The 18,664-nt window shown below is 46.3% G+C and overlaps 2 protein-coding genes across 3 annotated transcripts in view; one reads left to right on the top strand and one right to left on the bottom strand.

The window, feature by feature from the left end:
- Window positions 1-8,139: 8,139 nt before the first annotated feature.
- Window positions 8,140-15,611, bottom strand: EXTL2 (exostosin like glycosyltransferase 2). 2 transcript variants are annotated; one of them, XM_081121698.1, is made up of 5 exons: window positions 15,450-15,611; window positions 14,016-14,082; window positions 11,741-12,168; window positions 11,060-11,127; window positions 8,140-10,162 (listed from the first exon to the last, which is right to left on the bottom strand). In XM_081121698.1, exons 2-5 carry the CDS (start codon window positions 14,021-14,023, stop codon window positions 9,674-9,676), a joined length of 993 nt encoding a protein of 330 aa, XP_080977824.1. In that variant the 5' UTR covers window positions 14,024-14,082; window positions 15,450-15,611; the 3' UTR covers window positions 8,140-9,673. The 2 variants fall into 2 exon arrangements, with proteins under 2 accessions (XP_080977824.1, XP_080977823.1); XM_081121697.1 differs by having other exon boundaries at window positions 11,060-11,130.
- Window positions 15,612-16,523: 912 nt separating this feature from the next.
- Window positions 16,524-18,664, top strand: part of SLC30A7 (solute carrier family 30 member 7) — a 31,364-nt gene continuing 29,223 nt past the window's right edge. The window contains exons 1-2 of the mRNA XM_081120879.1: window positions 16,524-16,790; window positions 16,994-17,095. Coding sequence (XP_080977005.1) covers window positions 16,711-16,790; window positions 16,994-17,095 — 182 coding nt within the window. The 5' untranslated portion in view covers window positions 16,524-16,710. The remainder of the gene's footprint in view (window positions 16,791-16,993; window positions 17,096-18,664) is intronic.

Consider the following 18,664-nt stretch of genomic DNA (forward strand, 5'->3'; position numbering starts at 1 on the left):
TTGAGCACATTTGGAGATTTATACAATAGAAATGGAAATCTACAAAACTCCAAAGGGCAGATAGAATCAAGGAGGCAGATTTTGATGAAATAGTTTTTTTTAAAAAGCACTTTCTAAAAATGTGAGCTACCCATAAATGGAAAAGGCTAATTATATCCCTTCTTCTGGAACTATTTTAGAAGAAGCCTGACTCTGTAGAGATTCTATATATAGGGCTCTTACTTTGAGTCAGTGATTGGACTAAAAGGACTCGACGATGGTTTTTATACCAATTCTCTCCCTCTTGGTACTAAGGGTGGGTAAGCAAAGGTTTGAATAATACCAGTATGTTTGTTCATTTATTCAAGGTTTTGCTCTTCTCCTCTGAGCCAGGCGCTGGGCTGGGCACCGGGGATGTAGCAGAGAAATGGACGCTGACCCTGAGCTCAATGACCTGCAGTCTAATGAGGAATATTATGAACCAAGTGCGAGAAGCTGCCACAGAAGTGAGCACCCGGGACTGTGGGCTGCACAGCTCGCTCCTGGGGGGTCAGAGAAGACTTTTGTGGGAAAGAACACATTTTTTTTACACATCAAATATGACACCAAAGCCGACTGCTGAAGATGGAAGCAGCTTAGGTTACTTCCAGGAGTTTACTTGCCCAATATTCAGACCTGAACACACAGGCTCTACAGTAAAGTCTGTTGCCAGACAATGAAGCCTAATAGAAGGACTTTTAATACGATAGCAAGATAAAAGAACACCCTAGCTGTTGACAACTAAACTTAGGAGTAAAACAGAGCTGCTCAAAAGTTTCCTTGCAAAGTTTACATGGATTTAGATGGAAAAACCCATAATGAAAGAAAATAAAGCTGTATCCGGTGGCCAGCTTGGTCACATGGTATTTTAAGGACAAAACTCAGATATGAAAGACTAATTTTCTTTCAATTTTAACTCCATTCTGCCAGGTGACAAAAAGAATTTTAGCCGGAGACTGGCAAACTTAGGAAGTTTAGGTTTAAATTCAAACAACTTGTTTTGTTTTCACCTTCCCACATATTTCTTGTGATTAACATCAAATTTCCAGAAAGAATTTATAGGCACCTCTTCTGATGAATGACATTCTAGAATTTTCTAAAGTTGCATCTGCCTTGCATTCTTGAGATGATCCAGCTGGATCGCGACGCACCATGACCATTCTACACACTTTCAGTTTGCTAACATTTGTGTAAGTGAAAACTGGCCTGCAGCCTCCCTTTCTCATACGGTCCTTTTCTGGTTGTTATGAAGGTTAATACTCAACTCACAGAACACAGTAGGGAATGTTCCCACTTTTCCTGTTTTCTGAAAGAGTTTGCAAAATATCAGAACAATCTTTTCCTTGAAAACTTGGTAGCACACCCCAGTAAAACCTCCTGAGACGTGCACTTTCTTTATGGGAAGGCGTTCAGCTGCTTTGTCAGTATTTTGAATGGTTATTGAGCTATTTCTAAAGGTTTGTGTATCTTCTCTCAATTTTCAAATTTACTGCCATAAAATTAACAAAAATGTGATTTATTATCTTTTATGAATTTGGTGACATTATTTCCCTTTTTTGTTGCTAACAGTATTTGTTTCATCTCTAATTTTCTTTATCAATTGTGCTCTAGGTTTATCTATTTTAATAGTCTTTTCGAAGAACCAACTTTTGACTTTGTAGATCCCAGTTATTATATTTCACTATCTAAACCATTAATTTTGCTTTTAACTTTATTATAATCTTTCTTAAATTTTTTCCTTTCCTTTTCTAGCTCTTCAGGTCATGCATGCAGCTCACTTATCCTTCCCTAACACAAGCACTGAGGCATACTGTCCTCTGAATACTACTGCTGGGCCCTTATGTTTTAATTTGTAACATTTTGATTATTTCTAGTTATAAATATTTGTCATATATATATATATATATATATATATATATCTCAATTTCTCATTTCCAAGGATGAGATTTTTTTTGCTAGTATTTCATTGTTCAATTAGAATTAAGTTGTATCTAGAGAACATGTTTTGTGTGGGGAAAAAAATTGAAATTCGTCAACCTTTGCTTCAAGGCCCATCAGTAATGAGTAGATAAAAAGCTGGGGGGACATTTACACCATGGAATACTATGCAGCTGCGAAAAAGAAGAATCTCTTACCTTTTGTGACAGCATGGAGAGTATTATGCTGGGCGAAACAGGCCAAAGACAAGTCTCACGTGATCTCACTCATATGTGGAATCTAATGAACAAAATAAACTGATGAACAAAATAGATCCAGAGACATGGATACATGGGACTGAGAGATCTCAGAGGGAAGGGGGGTGATAGGTAGGAGCCTACTGGGAAGGGCGAGAGGTGAGGAGTGAACACCCAGTTTTCTGAAGAAAAAGACGGAGTGGCCACCTGTAGAAGCAGGATCCTTTTGCTCCCTCATTCTTCACAATTCCTTTTCCCCGATATCCTAACTTCAATTTTCCCAGGGATTCTTAACCTTGGGCCCACAGCCTCCTGCCAAAGTAGTTCATGAATAAACTTAAGGGGTTTAGGTACTTAGAAAGGAAAAAAATTAAACTTGACGTTCCTAGTCTGAAATCTGGTATTTCCATCCATTAGGCATGTAGGCAAAAACTGCAAAAGATGAGCAGTACCCGTGACTGTCAAAAATATATTTTCATATTATATTATAGTTGTCACAGACTTCTCAAAATATCATTTACACTCATCATTTGAAAAAATTATGGTAGTTATCAAACCTGCTGCTAGATCATATTAACAAATTGTTTAAACATAGTTTGAAAACAGTATTTAAATGTAACTAGTTTTCTTTATAATCTTAATGTATTGTATTTTGTTTTTTAAAAACATTATTCTAAGAAGGGGCCCAGAGGCTCCCCAAGAGTGCAAAAGGGTCTCTGGCACAGAACGGTTCAGGCTTCCTGCTAATCCATCACATAAACCATGTGCCTTCTTCCAATTTTTTGGCTTTTATATGCTACTGCTCTTGTTCTGATAAGCCAATTTATCCCAAATGTCCCTCCAGGGAAAGCAGCCGTGTCCCTGAGCTTTTCTTTTGATTGAGCACTATTGGTCCTTTCACTTTTCACCTGGTCATTGAAACACCAGCTATTCTGAGAAAGTACAATTGTTTCAATTATTCATTTACTTACTTGCTCACCACCCACAAACATTATTGAGCACACGGCACTACACTACAGACTTGGGGATGCAGTGTCAGTACCCCCCAGGAATGTATAGCTTGGGGAGCGGTCAAAAGAGGGGAGAGAGACTTGTGCATAACAGTTACAGGACAGTGCGGAAGCTGCTTTCTTAGGATATATAAAAATGTATGGTTTATGAGATGCGACAGGAAGGCTTCGCGCAGGAGGCGACATTGAGAATAAAGAGAATGCCATTAAGGACTGAGTTTGCCAAGACTGGATAAGTAATGTTCGTGAAGCCATTACTCCATTTTCTAAAAATCTTTGAGCTTCAACTACAATGGAGTAAAAGATTTCTTCTCCATAGGTTTAATTACCATACTTGATTAACTCTGGGAACAAACTGAGGAAGAGACTGACTGCCTAGAACATCTTCCTTCCTCTGAGCAGTTACATAGAGAAACAGAGTTCATAATCACTTCAGGTGAAAATATTGGGCAGGCGTCAGGTGAACAGCATTTTGGTCTGAAGAACTGTTTTTCATAGGTGAGCACAATGACACCCGCTGGCCAAAGCACGTAATTTCCCCTCCCGAGGCGTGGCGAGGAATAAAGCTAATTACTGTAACTGCTTCTCCACGGAAGGAGTTCCACCTTCCACCTGGGCTTTCCTCTAACAACCAGCAAGAGGGAGACTTCAGGGAATGATAAATCTGGTCCTTCTTTTTGGTAGGTTTTCCTAGCTTGAGAAGTTCGAGAATGTAAATATCTGATGCCGTTTCTTTAGCAGTAAGTTAACTGAGATGGAGAGAAGGAAACTGTCATTCGCGGTCACACACAGGCCGGTTGGCCAGCTGACGCGTGTCCTAGGATTCTAAGGCTAGGGTTCAGGTTGCTGACTTCCCTTCTACCTCCTGTTACCTGACTCAGTTATTCTTAAGTTTTACTACCAATGCGTTACTAATATTCTGTATGTGTCTGATGTCTTCCACTTTTTGGGGGGCAAGTCTGGACTACTGAGATAAAATTTATATAAAATAAAAATTCACCAAGGTTGAGAGTACAGTTCTATGAGTTTTGATAGCTGTATACAGTCATGTTACCACCTCCACAAACAAGGTCTGGAATATTTCTACCAGCCCCCGAATTTCCCTCATGGCCTTTTGTTCTCTCAACACCCCCCCCCCCCCCCCCCCGCCCAGGTCCTGACAAACGGTGCTGTTTTCTGTCTGTAGTTTTGCCTTTTCCACAGCGTGATGCACGTGGAATCGTGTGGCGTGGAACCTCTGGGCCTGCCTTCCTAGCCTGGCTTACCGATTTGCGATTCAGCCTTGCTGTTGCGTGTATTGGCAGTTTGCTCCTTTCTACGACTGAACAGCTTTCTGTTATGCGGCTAAACCGCAACAGGTTCACCCTTTAACTGTCGGTGGAGATTTGGGTTGTTTTCAGCTTTTGGTGATAAAGACGGAGACCTCGATGAACACTGCATGCAGGTCTTCATGTGGGCATGTGTTTTCATATCCCTGGGGCAAATGGCCAGGCATGGATGGTAGGTTATATGGCAGGTGCATACTTAAGCTCTACAAAAAACGGGCTTCCGCTTTTTAAAAAGTAATTTTATAGACATTTCTTGATTTTACCCTTATTTTAGTCTAATTCTGGTGTGTCCCATGTCATTGTTGGAGAAATCTTTTGTACAAAATAGGGCTTTAACTCCAAGTATGACAAAAAAGCAATGGAGGGCGTTCAGCCTGGGTCACGAGGTAGCATTTTTAGAGGAATGAGGCGCTGATTGTGACATGAGAAGAGTCCACCCTCGGGATCATCTGCGACCTTCACTTTGACTTTCTGAGGACCTTTATTCATCAGGCAAACTACCTGCCTTCTCCGAATGTCAGTTACTGAGTCCTCAGACGTGGGAGGTACACTGCACTGTCGGACTGTTGCAAAGATTATCTGGGGTGACGTTGGTGTTGCCCACTAATAGGCATGGCAGTTACTGCTGTCCGAGGAACAACTTTGGCTAAAGGCAAAGGTTATGTTAGAAAACACAAATGGTGTCATGCTAAAGATAGTTTAGGATTCATTAGGAATTAACAGTTTCTCCAGGGGTTGAAACTTGTCACCCAGAGACAAGTGAGTTTCATTTGGCTTCAGTGTCTGTGATGTGTGTTATGAAAATACTGTTATTCTTACACTTTCCCATGATTAGCATTTTGTACTTAATTTAAGCTCGTATCTTTCATGTCACTGATAATGCTGTTGTCACATAGGTTATAACTGTTAACATATAAGTTATAACTTACGTAATACTGTGATACATCTAGGTGAGGGCCCATTTTGACTAAACTTTGGAAGGATTAATATTTTTCTATAGTTCCACTTAAGTATGCTTAATAAAAAACATTGACAGGTGGCTTTTAACTTTGCTATTTTAAAATTATTTTCACTCCATTTACTGGCAGGTATTCAAGCCGCTAAAAATGTTAGTTCATTAGGTTGCACTGACACCTGCTGGTAGGACAGTAAATTCCAGAAAAACTGTTCCCAGTTTCAATAGAATCAAATATTATAGTCATTACACCTTGTATTTGTGTTCTGGGTTTTAAGAAATCACTGGTGGTACCTGTTCAAGTCTGATCCCTGGTTCGGTGTGACCACGTGGTTCTGGGGGCCTGTGCAACTCTCTCTGGGGTCTTCATGAAGGCCTGTGACAACAGAGGCTCGGCTGAGAAGCAAACTGTCCTTTAAATCATAATCTCTTCCGCTCAGCATTTACCACTGAACGACACCATCGTCGTCTTTTGCTTTGTCGCCCCATCAACATCTTGCATTTTGGTCCTAAAATTGTAGAACAGTAGCGATGTCGATTAAATTAGTATTTACTTGGAGAAAGGACTCCGGGGGAGATTAGGCTTAGGGTGGAGGGAACCTAGTGAGCTTGACAGAGCTAAACTCTAGGGGGTTATTTTTTTCTTGTCAAGAGGTATAACACATCTTTAAAATGTGCCAAGTCAGCCCTGGCCAGGTAGCTTGGTGGGTAAAGCATCCTCCCGATACACCAAGGCTTAGGCTTGATCTCCAGTTAGGGCACGTACAAGAGGCAACCAATGGATGCAGCAGATGAGAAATCATGCAGAGCCAGGACTCAGTGCAAGTGTCCAATGTACCAAATGTTCTTTGCATTCTGTCCGCAATAAGAGTATTTTTGAAAATATTTGGGTTTTGTATTGAGAGTCTTCATGAAAGAAAAAAAGAGGAAGGGAAGGAGACAGAGGTAGAGAGAGGTAGAGAGAGAGAAAGGGAGGGGGGGAAGTTGGGAGAACCCTAGCAGGACAATAAAGCTGGTTTATGAAATAGCATGGGGTAGCGGATGAGCCAATCTCACCATTTAAACCCCAACATCCAGTGACTGGCACCTTCGTAATCTCCTCCATCGCTGCCTTTACCTCCTCCCCTCCCTGCTGGCACAGACGTGCATGCAGGTGCACGCATGGGAATACATGCATGCACACACACATCCACTCCTGACCTTGGTTCCTTGCAAAAGGAACACGTGAGCATTTTTGTGTGACTTTCAAGTCTCTCATTCCGGGACCAGCAAATGGTCAGCAATTCACTGCCTACACTCGAGTCTGGGAGCAGATTCTAGAAGCACTTTAAATCTTCCAGAAGCTTCACTGCTGTCTAATCTTTTATTTGAAAGTTGATTGTCTTTTCAGCTTTCTTAACACAGAGTTCTTAATATAGCCCAGATCCTTCCAAATCCTGCACCATTTGAGTATTTTGTTCGTGGAAAAAGAAAGAAAATGTTCCGTGCTATGCGATATTGGCAAGTCTGATGGGAAACAGGTGCCCTCAGATGTGGCAACAGTGTAGCTATGGCAACGCTTCTAGAAGCCTATAGCAGCACGTATTAAAAACTCTAAAACATGCACCCTGCCAGATGGATTCGGGCATTGACCATCTTAGGCTGGATTTTAAAGAAATTATTACAGATGGGCTCAAAGACATCTGTGCAGGCAAGGACACCTACCCAAATGTCATTATATTAGTAAAAAATTATCAAATAAAATGTAAGATAGTTTATTATATAGATGATGGTTTATCTAGCCAATGAAATACCAAATAAATCACGCTTTTAAAATGTGCCTTTAAAAGTCGAGAAGAACAGGCAGAAATGTTTGCCATTAATGTGGTTTGGGCCTTAATTTCTTCTTCATGCTGTTCTGAAGATGCCGAAATTGGAGTACGTATGTTGTCATGTTTTAAAAAGAAAAGGGTGTTTGAAAGAAATAAAATGAAAATTGCCATGGTTCTCTGCCCACTGTTACGTAGAAACAACTTCCGGAATATGTAGCCTGGTGGGTCCAGGAGCTTTTCTAATGCCTAGGTGGTGAGTTGTACAATTAACTGCAATTACTATCAACAACACAGCCCAACCATAAATGCTCATTTATTGACCATTTTAACGGGCAAGGCATTGTGCTGTATTTACACACGATGTTTCCTTTATTCCTCAAAACCACCCCCTGGGTAGATATGATTCTCATTTTGGCAGATGGGGAAACTGAGGCTCCAAGAGGTTCAGGAAATGAGATCTAGAGAAGATCTGGGTCCAAGTCTCTCCTGGAACACGCACCCCTCAGCAACATTCTTCCCTTGTGCAGTTTTAGGCCAGAGCTTAACAAGAGGTGTGCAGAGAGACAGTTCCAGAATTCTAGCTACAGTGCCAGGGTCTTTGTAACAGACTATCCTTCACTTTGTCTTCACATTTGCTATATAATGTCCGAAAAACATGATGTAATTAACTTATGCGATGCTTAAGACCAGTTTAAGAACACAGAAAACAGGATCTGGGAATACTTACCCCCTGGGGAATGTGGCAAATGCCTGGCCAGCCTCCCGAGTGATATACTACAACACTATTTAGAAATGCCCAAAAACAAAAGCAGGAGCCTGCTTAATTAACACAGAACACCTGAATGGTAAAAGTTCATTTTATTTATTTGACAGTGCAATCCCAAGAGGCAAAAAAAATCACTACCGAGTTTGGACAAAGCAGATAATTAACATTACAGATTCTTGTGAGGTTCCATGTTTCATTGGCTTTACCTGATTGCATTAAGACACACACACACACACACACACACACACACACACACACACATCAATGCAAAGGAGCAACGTGTACCAAACTAACTACACAAAGAGCTCATTGTTGGAACACGAACCAGGACTGTTATATTTTCACAGCTTTGGATTGTGGGACTATAATGGCTTTATGGGAAGAGGAAGGGGGGAGGGAGAAGGGGGAAGGCAGAGGCTGACGTGTGTTCCTCGCTGCCAGCAGTGCACAAGGACCAGGCGCTGTGGACACAGGACTAGTTCATACAATAGAGAGAGGGCAACGTAACACCAGCCTGGGCAGACTCCCCATAGAATTCCTCTGCCACGGCTCAAATCCTTTATTTTTTCCTGTACCTGTATAATCAAAATTTCGTAATGCCAAATAGTGTCTTACATCTTTTTTGGGGAAAAAAAAGTTTGAAGGCAAGAGGCTCAGTTTGTGTGTAACACACATGACCCTTTAGTATCCATGCGCTACCCTAAGCCCCAACAGTAAAGATCTTTTGATACTAAGAGTTTTGACTTCTGCCAGTTCCTACTCGACATTCTTCCAGGAGAGTCACTTCATACACATTTCTGGAACAACACACACTTTAGTAAAATACAAGAATCCATCTACAATCTCAAGGTCAGGTTTAGTGACACAAACGCACTACCTGAACCGGGTAGAACATCGACTCCTTGCTGCCTGTTAGCTGCGTATAAAAACACTGACTGCACTCTCCCATGTACCATGCAGTAAACATTCACGAAAACTGAGCAGAACACAAGACATCCCTCAGCTACTACATAACCCTTGAGGTCACACAGATTCAACAGAAAGAGCATGATGGTTGCCCCAAAGCTGAATGGGGCTGAGTCAGTGCTGGAGAGGCTGCTGGGAGGACCACAGGGGAAGGTAAAGCACTGAGTTAAGACTGTTCCACTGGTTTGATGCGGGAGTGAGACGAGTCTCTCCTCATGGCTTTTCCCTACACCACTGGCTTTTGCTAAAGAGGCATCTCAGGCTTCAAATGCAAGCGACAGTCCTTTAATACAAATTCTGAGAAACGCTTCTCTGGAGTTTCTGGTCCTAGAAACAGCTTGGAATGGGTCCTTAAGGCAAATGCCAGGCATCAAAGAAACAGAAGGGCTGTCTCAGGATGTACACGATCAAGTCGCTGACCTAGGAGTTATGCGTGTAGACGAAGATTCTGCACAAGACTTCCCAGCCCCTTGGGTTTTGAAGTTCATGTGGGGTTTCACTCCCTAGCAGCTCTATACATCTTTCCCTTTGGAGAGACTTCTGGAGTGGATAAAAGTTCATGATATTGCTTAAAAAACAAAACAAGCAACCACAGCGTGGAGGAACTACTCAGACACTAAGCCGTTGAGGTCTGTTTGTTTGCTTTCACATCTTGCTCTTGTGGTTGGCGTAGGGAAAGCCGAACTGAGAGACCATGATGTTGGAGTACCTGAGGGGCATGCCACCATGGATATTAACCAGCTTGTTGACGCAGTAAGACCTCTGCAGGAAGTGCTCCGCTCGGTGCCACATTCCTGAGTGGCCTCCATTGGTCTCCTTTTCCAAGTTGCCCATGTTTACAGGTTTCACAAACACCCCTGAAGTCTTCCCGGTGTGCTTGGCAACGAGAAAGTTCATGGCGATGTCGTCGCAGTTCTGCGTGTCGTCCACCAGGGCGTGGACAGCTGCGGGCTGCCTCTGGAAGAGGTCGAGGTACTTGCCACTGAGGAAGGAGGCTCCGATCAGCACCATGGAGTACTGGTCACCGGCCCCCGGCCCCGGCGCCTGCAGCTCGAAGCCTCCGTAGCTGTAGATGCCCGATGGGGTGGAAACGTGCTTTCTGGGGACAAATCCTACAATCTGATCAGGAAATTGCTGAACGGATGGAGAAAGAACAAGTAAGTGGATGTTTCTTTACCGCAGACATGGTGGGAAAGGCAAGGATTTATTACAGGGAGGCAAATGAGTCTGTCAGCTTCATTTTATTCCTGATTTCATCGCACTCCAGGCAACTTCACACATCCACGTCCTGACACGTTTACAGGCCAAATCCCATCACAGCCCAACTCTCTAACCTCTGCTCACAAAGTTCTCCTGATTCAAACCCGATCTGATATCAATTAATCCGTCACAAAGAGGTTGGTTCTCCACAGCTCGCCTCCAGGAGTCTGACTGTATGAACGCTACTTATTCCAGGAGACAGAAGACACTATGCGATTATTCTGAAAACTGTTTTAATCTCTGAGGATTACAGATCTACATGTATGATTTTACTGTTTTTCCATGCTGATTTTAAGGTTCCTGAAAGTCACTGTTGATTTCAGACGTTATATTTTTATACCTTTTCAACCTGGGTGTTTTCTTTTTAAAAACACGACTATAAAACGAGATGTGTCAGGGTGACTGAAGAAAGGGTAGCTGTAAGACAAGTACTATTATGGTGACAGTAACTAAAAAAAAAAAAAAAATCAGCAAATGAAAGCAAGCCAGTAAAGCATGTGAAAGAGGTAAGAACTTACAGGGTTAAAAGGTTTAGTTTAGTCTCATAAATTTGAATTTCACTCACTTACTTAACAGATACTAAACCAGGCCCCCCCCCCCCCCCCCCCGGCCACACACACTCACGCTGGGTTAAATTCCAATTCAAAATGTGCATGGAAAGGGGTTCTAAGCCACACTGTGCTGGGTGACCCCCATTAAACCATGTCACTCTGGTTATACACCAGATAGGACTTTGTGCTGAAGATTTCACAGAGGATACAGCAACCTTACCTGCCAAACGGAGAAGGCAAAAACAAGGTCTTGGGCACTAATGAGCATGTCGTCATCGACCATCAACACTGCTAAAATGAGAGGAAAAAAAATTAAAACTGAACCATTTGAAAATGAAAACACAATGAGTAAGATACACCGGTGTCTATACAGATCATTTACACAAGGTATTGTCTAACAAAATTAGTAAATAAGAAATGTATTAGAGTTTTTATTTGAATTGTAATTGATTTTCTAACTGCCCAAGGGAAATTATCACGTAGTCATCATCTATTATTGTAGAAACTAATGAACCTATAAATAAACAAACACCACCGAGGTTCTTTAAAGCAAATGATAACCTCATGAGATGGCTTTGAAAAATGCAGTGGCTGGAAATACAATGAACAAAGTTACACAGTGTCTCACTCCCTCTGTAACTCAATGATAAGCAGTTATAGTGTACCTCCCTTCACAATAGCAGCCTCTCTGTCACTGCTGTAATATGTGTGTGCTTTCCTCCCCAGGAAGCTGCTTCTCGACACCCTGGAAACTGTCCTTGAAGTTTTTCAAAGTGCTTTCTTATGATTAAGTTTCCCCTATCTTCTCTAGACAATTAAGACAGGGAGGAGGCCAGCCATCCACAATGCCCCCAGCTGTTAGCTGCAGCCCCTCCAGACTAAGAACCCAGCTGCCGCTCACCGTGGGTCTCCAGCTCAGGGAAGGCCTGGAGCCGATTTCTCATCCTGTTGGTAGTCTGGGGTTTGAAGACCACGGGGACAGGGTGTGGCCCCAGAGAGTTCCACAAGTCCTCGGGTGGCTTCTCCCCAACGTTGTTCCACACCACGATGATTTTGTGCAGCTGTGGCACCGCCTGGTAGTGATTCAGCAGCCGCAATAGCAGATCCGACCTGTTGTATGTCTGCATGATGAGAGTGAACGCAGCCAGGGCAGCCTGGCCCTGGGGCTTCACTTCCCGCCGCCACGGGAGCACCCTGTCCTCCTTGTTGGTGGGAAGGAAAGTGGTCAGAGCCCCAGCCACCAGGAGCAATGTGAGGACGGCGACCAGGGAGCAGCGGAGCATGCGGGTGCCCAGCACTCGGCCAGGAAGCTTGCAGATGTGGCGATACCTGGAGGAGGAATGGGAACAGAATGTCAGCCTCCTCACTAGTCTCCGAACTCGTTTCCCTTTGTGTGTGTTTTTAAAAAAATTTCAGAGATTTCAGAGAGAGAAAGGGAGAGGGAGAGATAGATACATCAATGATGAGAGCGTCATTGATCGGCTGCAGCCCGCAACCCGGGCATGTGCCCTGACCGGGAATCGAACCCCGATCTCCTGGATCCTAGGTCGATGCTCAACCAACCGCTGAGCCATGCCCGGCTGGGCTCATTTACCTTTGCTAACGAGTACAGCAGTTCATCTTATCTTGGTTGATTAGACTTGGCGTCCCGGCCTCCCTGACCAGGCAATTTGGCCTAAGATAAACAACAAGGCCAGTGACTGAACCTCCCTCCAGGGCTGCTTGCTTGGCAGCTGCAAACAAAAGATCTTCTATACACCAAACAGAAGAGTTAAAAGGTGCATTTAAAAATTTACCCTTGTTTTACTACACAAAATTTGGGACTGAGGTTGTTTTCAGATGGGATATTCCCCTTAGTAGTATACTCGATAATCAAACGGCTCTACTAATATATCACTGGCATATAAAAGTCATATATTTAAGGTGTACAACTTTGTTTTGATGTACCCGAACTGCAGTATCCTCATGTGGTCAACATGAATAAGGGAATCTGTTTAAATTGTCTTAAACTTCACGATGGGTAAGATATGCCTGAAACTTTAACAGAATAAATTAAGGCTCAGTTAAGACCAGAGAGTAGCCATGACAGACCTGGGTTATCCCCACCTGCTGACTAGAGGGCAGGTGACAGAATGCGGTCTTATGCACAGGCCACAAAAGCCACCTTTCCACTTTCAGTGCTGTGGCCAATCTACCTGATAAAACATGTTTGACAACTCTGACTCCGCCCACATCTTTTCAGAGGTGTTCTGCAGTGAACTATATTTGAGCATCCCTGTTTCATTTTCCACAGTACCACATGTGCATACACAGATGCTGCTGCAACAGGTCACTTCTCACCCAGAGCTACAGGGGAGAACTTCTGCACTAGTTCCATTCAAGATCAGGGCCTCCTACTGGCAGCCAGGGGGAGTGAGCCACTCCTTTATCGGTAAACCAGGTTGGAGTGAACACCAGGGGCAGCGTTTAACATGGGAACAGTGACACCCAGTACCTGTGTCTCCACTTCCACTTCCCTCCCCAGGGGAGCCACCAGCGCCATCTGCAGCCCTCTGAGGGGACCGCATAAGACTTGCAACCAGGGGAGCAATGGGGAGCGGCAGCTCCTCCCGTCCAGGGCTTACCCCTGAACCTCTCTCCCAGGCCCCCTTCTCTCTCTGACTTCTCAGTGAGCCAACACAGCCCAGCCTAGGTTCTCCTGTTGCCTCTTCTATGTTCTTCCTTGTCTCACTGTCCCAAGTATACTTTTGCTGCCATCACGGACCCAATGCGCTTTGGCTCAGTGCTGTGTAGCCCTTCCCTTTAGATATCCCACCCCCATCCCCCTTTCCTTAAATAAATTCTATTTTCTTTATTCACCATCTGAGGTGGCTATTTAGCTGCCTGTGCGCCACCCACCTTAACCTTTCACTCTATGATTCCATTTGTATGAGGAACCTGGAGTGGTCGATTTCATAGAAACACAAAGTAGAATGGTGGTTGCGAGGGACTAGGGGGAGAGGGAAATAGGAGTTAATGGGTGCATAATTTGTTTTGCAAGATGAAAAAGTTATAGAGATGGGTTGTTCAATAATGTAAGTATATTTAACACTACTGAACAGGACACTTAAAATTGTTAAGATGGAAAATGTGTATTTTATCACAGCTTAAACAGCGCAAAAAATACTGACACTTACCTCAACATGACAGTTTCAATTTTTTTCCTGTGGCTTCAGTGATTGACAGGAGTAGACTCTCTTGACACTATTAAGGGAAATCAAAAAATTTTCTGTGATGTTTTTGTTAATCAGCAGGACATTTTAAAAAATGCTTTTAATGCCATTGTCCACAGGCTTTGAATTCTTTCTAGAAATTAAAATCTGCTGTTCTGTGTTAAGAATCACATTTAGGAAATGAGGTCGATAATGCCTCCCTACAGGTTGGTGCTAATACTGCCTACACTTTTGTTTTCATCTTTCTCTTAAGTATCCAGAAACAGAATAAGCTCAGGCATCCCCATGATCTCGCATGTTTACACATTTGAAACCGAACATACATGCCATAGAGCAAACTCTCTGAATGCATTAGCCACTGTCACTTGTTTTCAACTTCCAGATTCTTAAGTGTCTGTAGTTCTATCCACCACCACAGCTCCTCTTTTCACTAAGGGCTAACGAGGCATTTTATGTGAAGCATGTAATAAACCATGGCACCTAAAATAGGGTTGCGGATAAATGCCAGGGTTGATGATTGGGGAATGGCAGATGGCATCCTTCTGATTCCTCACTGCCTGCTGCCCGAAAGGAGCTGGAGCCCTGGCTGCAGATGAGTTTGCCCCTTAATTCTCTCTGCTCTTATTTCTCACAGCCCTCTACCCCATGTCTGAAAAGCTGGTTTTATTCCCCCCCACAGTCTGCATTGTTTACCTAATGCAATCAGTCAGTAGGAAATGACATAAAATATTAAAATGTTCAGAGTAGAAATCCATTGATTAGGGTTAAAATGTTCATTACCATATCATCTATTTTATAATCTTATACACCCATTTAATCTTGTAACATATGAAGGAATTAAAAATCTGACGAGACTTTTTAAGATAGTCCATCTGTAATGACCAAAAATTCAGGCTTACGTTGCAGCTGACCTTGAGTTATTGAAATCAGTTGTTGAAATTTGGCTATTTCTATACATCCTCTCCCCCCTAAAGTTACGTCATATTGAAATAAAGTAGTTTTTTAGAAAAAACCAATTGCCATGTAATTTATCAATCCTTAACCTGGCTTGCACCCATTTAATGCTAGTGTAAAATTCAGAGTCTATGGCTAATATAAAAGCTTCCTAGGAAATATAAGTAAATGCTAATTGAAAATATTTCCATATTTAAAATAGTACTGAAATACATGCCAAGAAAGGCAAAGTCAAAATATTCTTTCCACAGCTTAATTTCTGGACTCTAGCACAGAAATTAAAACTGTCTTTGCACAGCAGTTTTTATGAACATGAACGTATTTTAAAAAATAAAACCAGCCCCCCCACCCGCACCCCACAAAGTTCCTAGAACCGGAGCACAAAGCATGCCCCATCCTCACTGCGAACGTTCCTAGCCCGGGAGCGTTTTGTGGTTTCCTCACCTGGAGGGCAGAGGCTGCTGCGGCGCCGCCGACGCTCCGCTTGCAGCCGGGGGTCACCCGACGCGAGGGGCGCTGCGGGGTTCCGCGAGCGCGCGTTTCCCCCGAATCCAGTCGCGAGCCTCCAGCTGTGCGCGCGCACGTTTCCCAAATCCAGCCGCGCGCCTCCAGCTGTGCGCGCGCACGTTTCCCAAAATCCAGTCGCGCGCCTCCAGCTGTGCGCGTGCGCGTTTTCCCAAATCCAGCCGCGCGCGCCGGGCTCGCCTCCCGCGCTGGTGGGGGCCCCGGGTCGCGCCGCCCGCACAGTGAGCGCCGGGAGCGGGGGGCAGTCCCGGGCCGGCCGCCCCCGGGGACGCCCCACTTCCTGTGCCCCCGCAGGCCGTTCCCAGGAAGCCCGGTGCTCCAGTGTCCAGCTCACCCCGAACCAGTCCTGCTGGGCCCCGTTTCTTCCCGCGGGTGACGCTGGAGTCGTTCACGTGATGCGCCTGCCCCGCCCCCAAACAAAGTCTCGAGAAGGCGCCCGCACGAGTGTCCCCGGGACGAGGGGGGCACCGCGCCCCCCGGGCTCCCGTCAGGGTCGGGCTCGCGGCAGCGCCCCGCACGCGCCCCCACGCCCCTCAGGACGGCTGCGCGTTGCCGCCCGCGTGGCCGCGCGGAGGGGTCCGCCGCTGACCTCGGGGGCGGCCGGGCGGGCCACGAATCCCGGGGTGCCCGAGAGCGCGCCCGGCGAGACCGTCCCCCGGGCCGCCTGCGGAATGGCGGCGAGAGGGCGCCTCGCCCCCCGCGCCCTCAGGCTTCGCGCCGGGATTCAACGCTAGAAGGGGACGCGGCGACAGGGCGGGCGCGGGGCGCGCGCCTGCGGGGACATCGCGGCGAGGCTGTCGCGCGGGGGCCGCCTCACCTCGGGACGCTCCTCCCGAGCGCGGGCGGCGGACTGGAGACCCCCCGGCGCTCCCCGCCGGCCCGCCCCCCGCCCCCCGCCCCGCGGCGGCTGCGCGGCCCCCACCTGGCGCCGCCGAGGCTCCGCCCCCCGCGCAAGGCCCCGCCCCCGGCCCGCCCCCTTTCACGTCCCAGGACGCGTTGCGCGGCCCGGGCCGGAAGTCGGCGAGCTCCCGGGCGTGCGTCGGCGTCTGGGTCTCAGGGCGGCGCGCGGCCCGGGACGCTCGCTGGGGATTCCCGTCGGCGGCGGCGCCCCTGTCACCACCGTCGCCCACGGAGCCGCTTCCCGAGGGCAGGAGACCCGGCCCTCCGCCGGGCGCCGAAGATGCTGCCCCTGTCCATCAAGGACGATGAGTACAAGCCCCCCAAGTTCAATCTGCTCGGCAAGATCTCGGGCTGGTTCAGGTGCGGGGTGTCCCGCGCGCGGGGCGGGGGGTGAGGGGGGCGTCCGGCACCCGGCGACCAGGCCCCGGCCGAAGGGTGGCCCGAGGTGCAGGGAAGGGGCGCCCGGGCCCCCCCCCGGGTCGGGCCGGGCGGGTCTGGAGAGGGAGCGGGCGCGGGGTCCCGGCGGCGCTCTGACCCCGGGCTCTCCCCGTCCGCGCGCCCAGGTCCATCCTGTCGGACAGGACGTCTCGGAACCTGTTCTTCTTCCTGTGCCTGAACCTCTCGTTCGCTTTCGTGGAGCTGCTCTACGGCATCTGGAGCAACTGGTAACCGGAGGGGGGCTGGGGCGGAAGCGGGGTGGCGGGACCGGCGCTGCCTGCCGAGCGCCACGTCGCTCGCCCAGGTCCGGGTCCCGCGGGCCGCCGCCCCCGCGCCCGCGGCGCCCTCTCGCCCGCGCCCGTCCGGCGGCGCCACGTCTCTCAGCATCGCGGCCCGTGGCGCGCAGCCGGCCTTAGGATCTGGGTCCCCCCCGCTCTGTCCAAGGAGGGTGACGAGTCCCCCCTTCTCGGCTGGGCAGGTGTGGAGTCTTTTGTCTCTCACCACACCCCTTAGCTTTGCCCACTTTTTGGGAACTGGAAGAAATCTGTTCCCTGCCCCCCTCCCCCGGGTGGGGGAGTGTCCTCGCCTGTCGTGGGGGCGGGGGGGGAGTGGCATTTGCGTGTCATCCTTAAGCGTCGGGGAGGGAGTCTCTGAGATGCTCTCCTCGGCTTGCTCTTAGCCTCGGAATGGGGAAGGGGTTTATAAAGGGGGCATCTGGGCAGATACGTGCCGTTCTCTCTCGTTCTTTTCTCCCTTTAACTTTACGCTGAAACTGTCTCATGATTTTCCTCCCGTCCTGGCTGCAGTAGAAAGTCCCACGTACTTTTCTAAAAGCGGACATCTCTTGAGCAGGTGGTTTTTGCTGTCGCCTTTGTTTTTGTTTGTTTGTTGGTTTCACTGCTTTGGGGAGAGATATATCCAGTTTAACTCTGGAAAGGAAATACCATTATCTAGTTGCTTTCTGTGGAATAGCTTAAGGTCTTCTACAGTTGTTCAGGCAACAATATGATCATCACACTTCTAGATGCGTCTCAGATCCATCTGAGAGTCTGATGAAAGCCAGCACTCAGCCTTCGGGGTGTTCTTGGGCTCCTCGAAATGGTTCTTGGACCCCCGGTTAAGAACCAGTGCCACCTGTGCTTTGTTTTCTGCTCATTAGATAGACTTAGTCTCTGTCCTTTAGGGTCCATTTCCACAGACAGTTGCTGTCCTTGACCTTTATTGCTGTTGAAATTGAGCACTGACATTAGGTAATATCACCAGTTTTTGTGACATGTATACTTTTATATGAAAAGTGGACTGCTTTTCAGTGCAAACATAAATGCAGTTTTGTCAAAAATACTCAGCAAGTTATGAAGATTATTGGTTTAGTGACCCATTTGGGTGTTAAATGCATACTGAAACAATCGTATATCAGTATATGTCATAACCGTTTTGATTCCTCTGGGAATCAAATGTGTGTCCTGTAATATTAACGCCCTTTAACATATGCATGTATTAAAAGTGCTATATAGTTCACCCTTGAACAACACAGGTTTGAACTGTGTGGATCCTCTTACAGGCGGATTTTTTTCCAACAAATATGTGCAGTACTGTAAATGTATTTATGATTTCCTTAATAATACTGTCTTTTCTCCAGCTTACTTTATTAAAAGAGTATAGTAGATAACACATATAACATACACAATATGTGTGAATTGACTATGTTATTGATAAAGCTTCTGGTCAGTAGTAGACTATTAGTAGTTAAATTTTGGGTAGTCAAAAGTTATACTCATTTTCAGCTGCACAGGGGG

The sequence above is a fragment of the Miniopterus schreibersii genome (genome assembly GCF_964146895.1).
Source record: "Miniopterus schreibersii genome assembly, chromosome: 19".
In the NCBI taxonomy this organism is placed as follows: domain Eukaryota; kingdom Metazoa; phylum Chordata; class Mammalia; order Chiroptera; family Miniopteridae; genus Miniopterus; species Miniopterus schreibersii.

Coding starts and splice junctions, on each gene's coding strand:
- EXTL2 (XM_081121697.1), bottom strand. Junction 11,131..11,740: donor CCCTGAGCTGGAGACCCACG/GTGAGCGGCAGC, acceptor CTCTCATTTTAG/CAGTGTTGATGGTCGATGAC. Junction 10,163..11,059: donor TTGCCTTCTCCGTTTGGCAG/GTAAGGTTGCTG, acceptor CCATCCGTTCAG/CAATTTCCTGATCAGATTGT.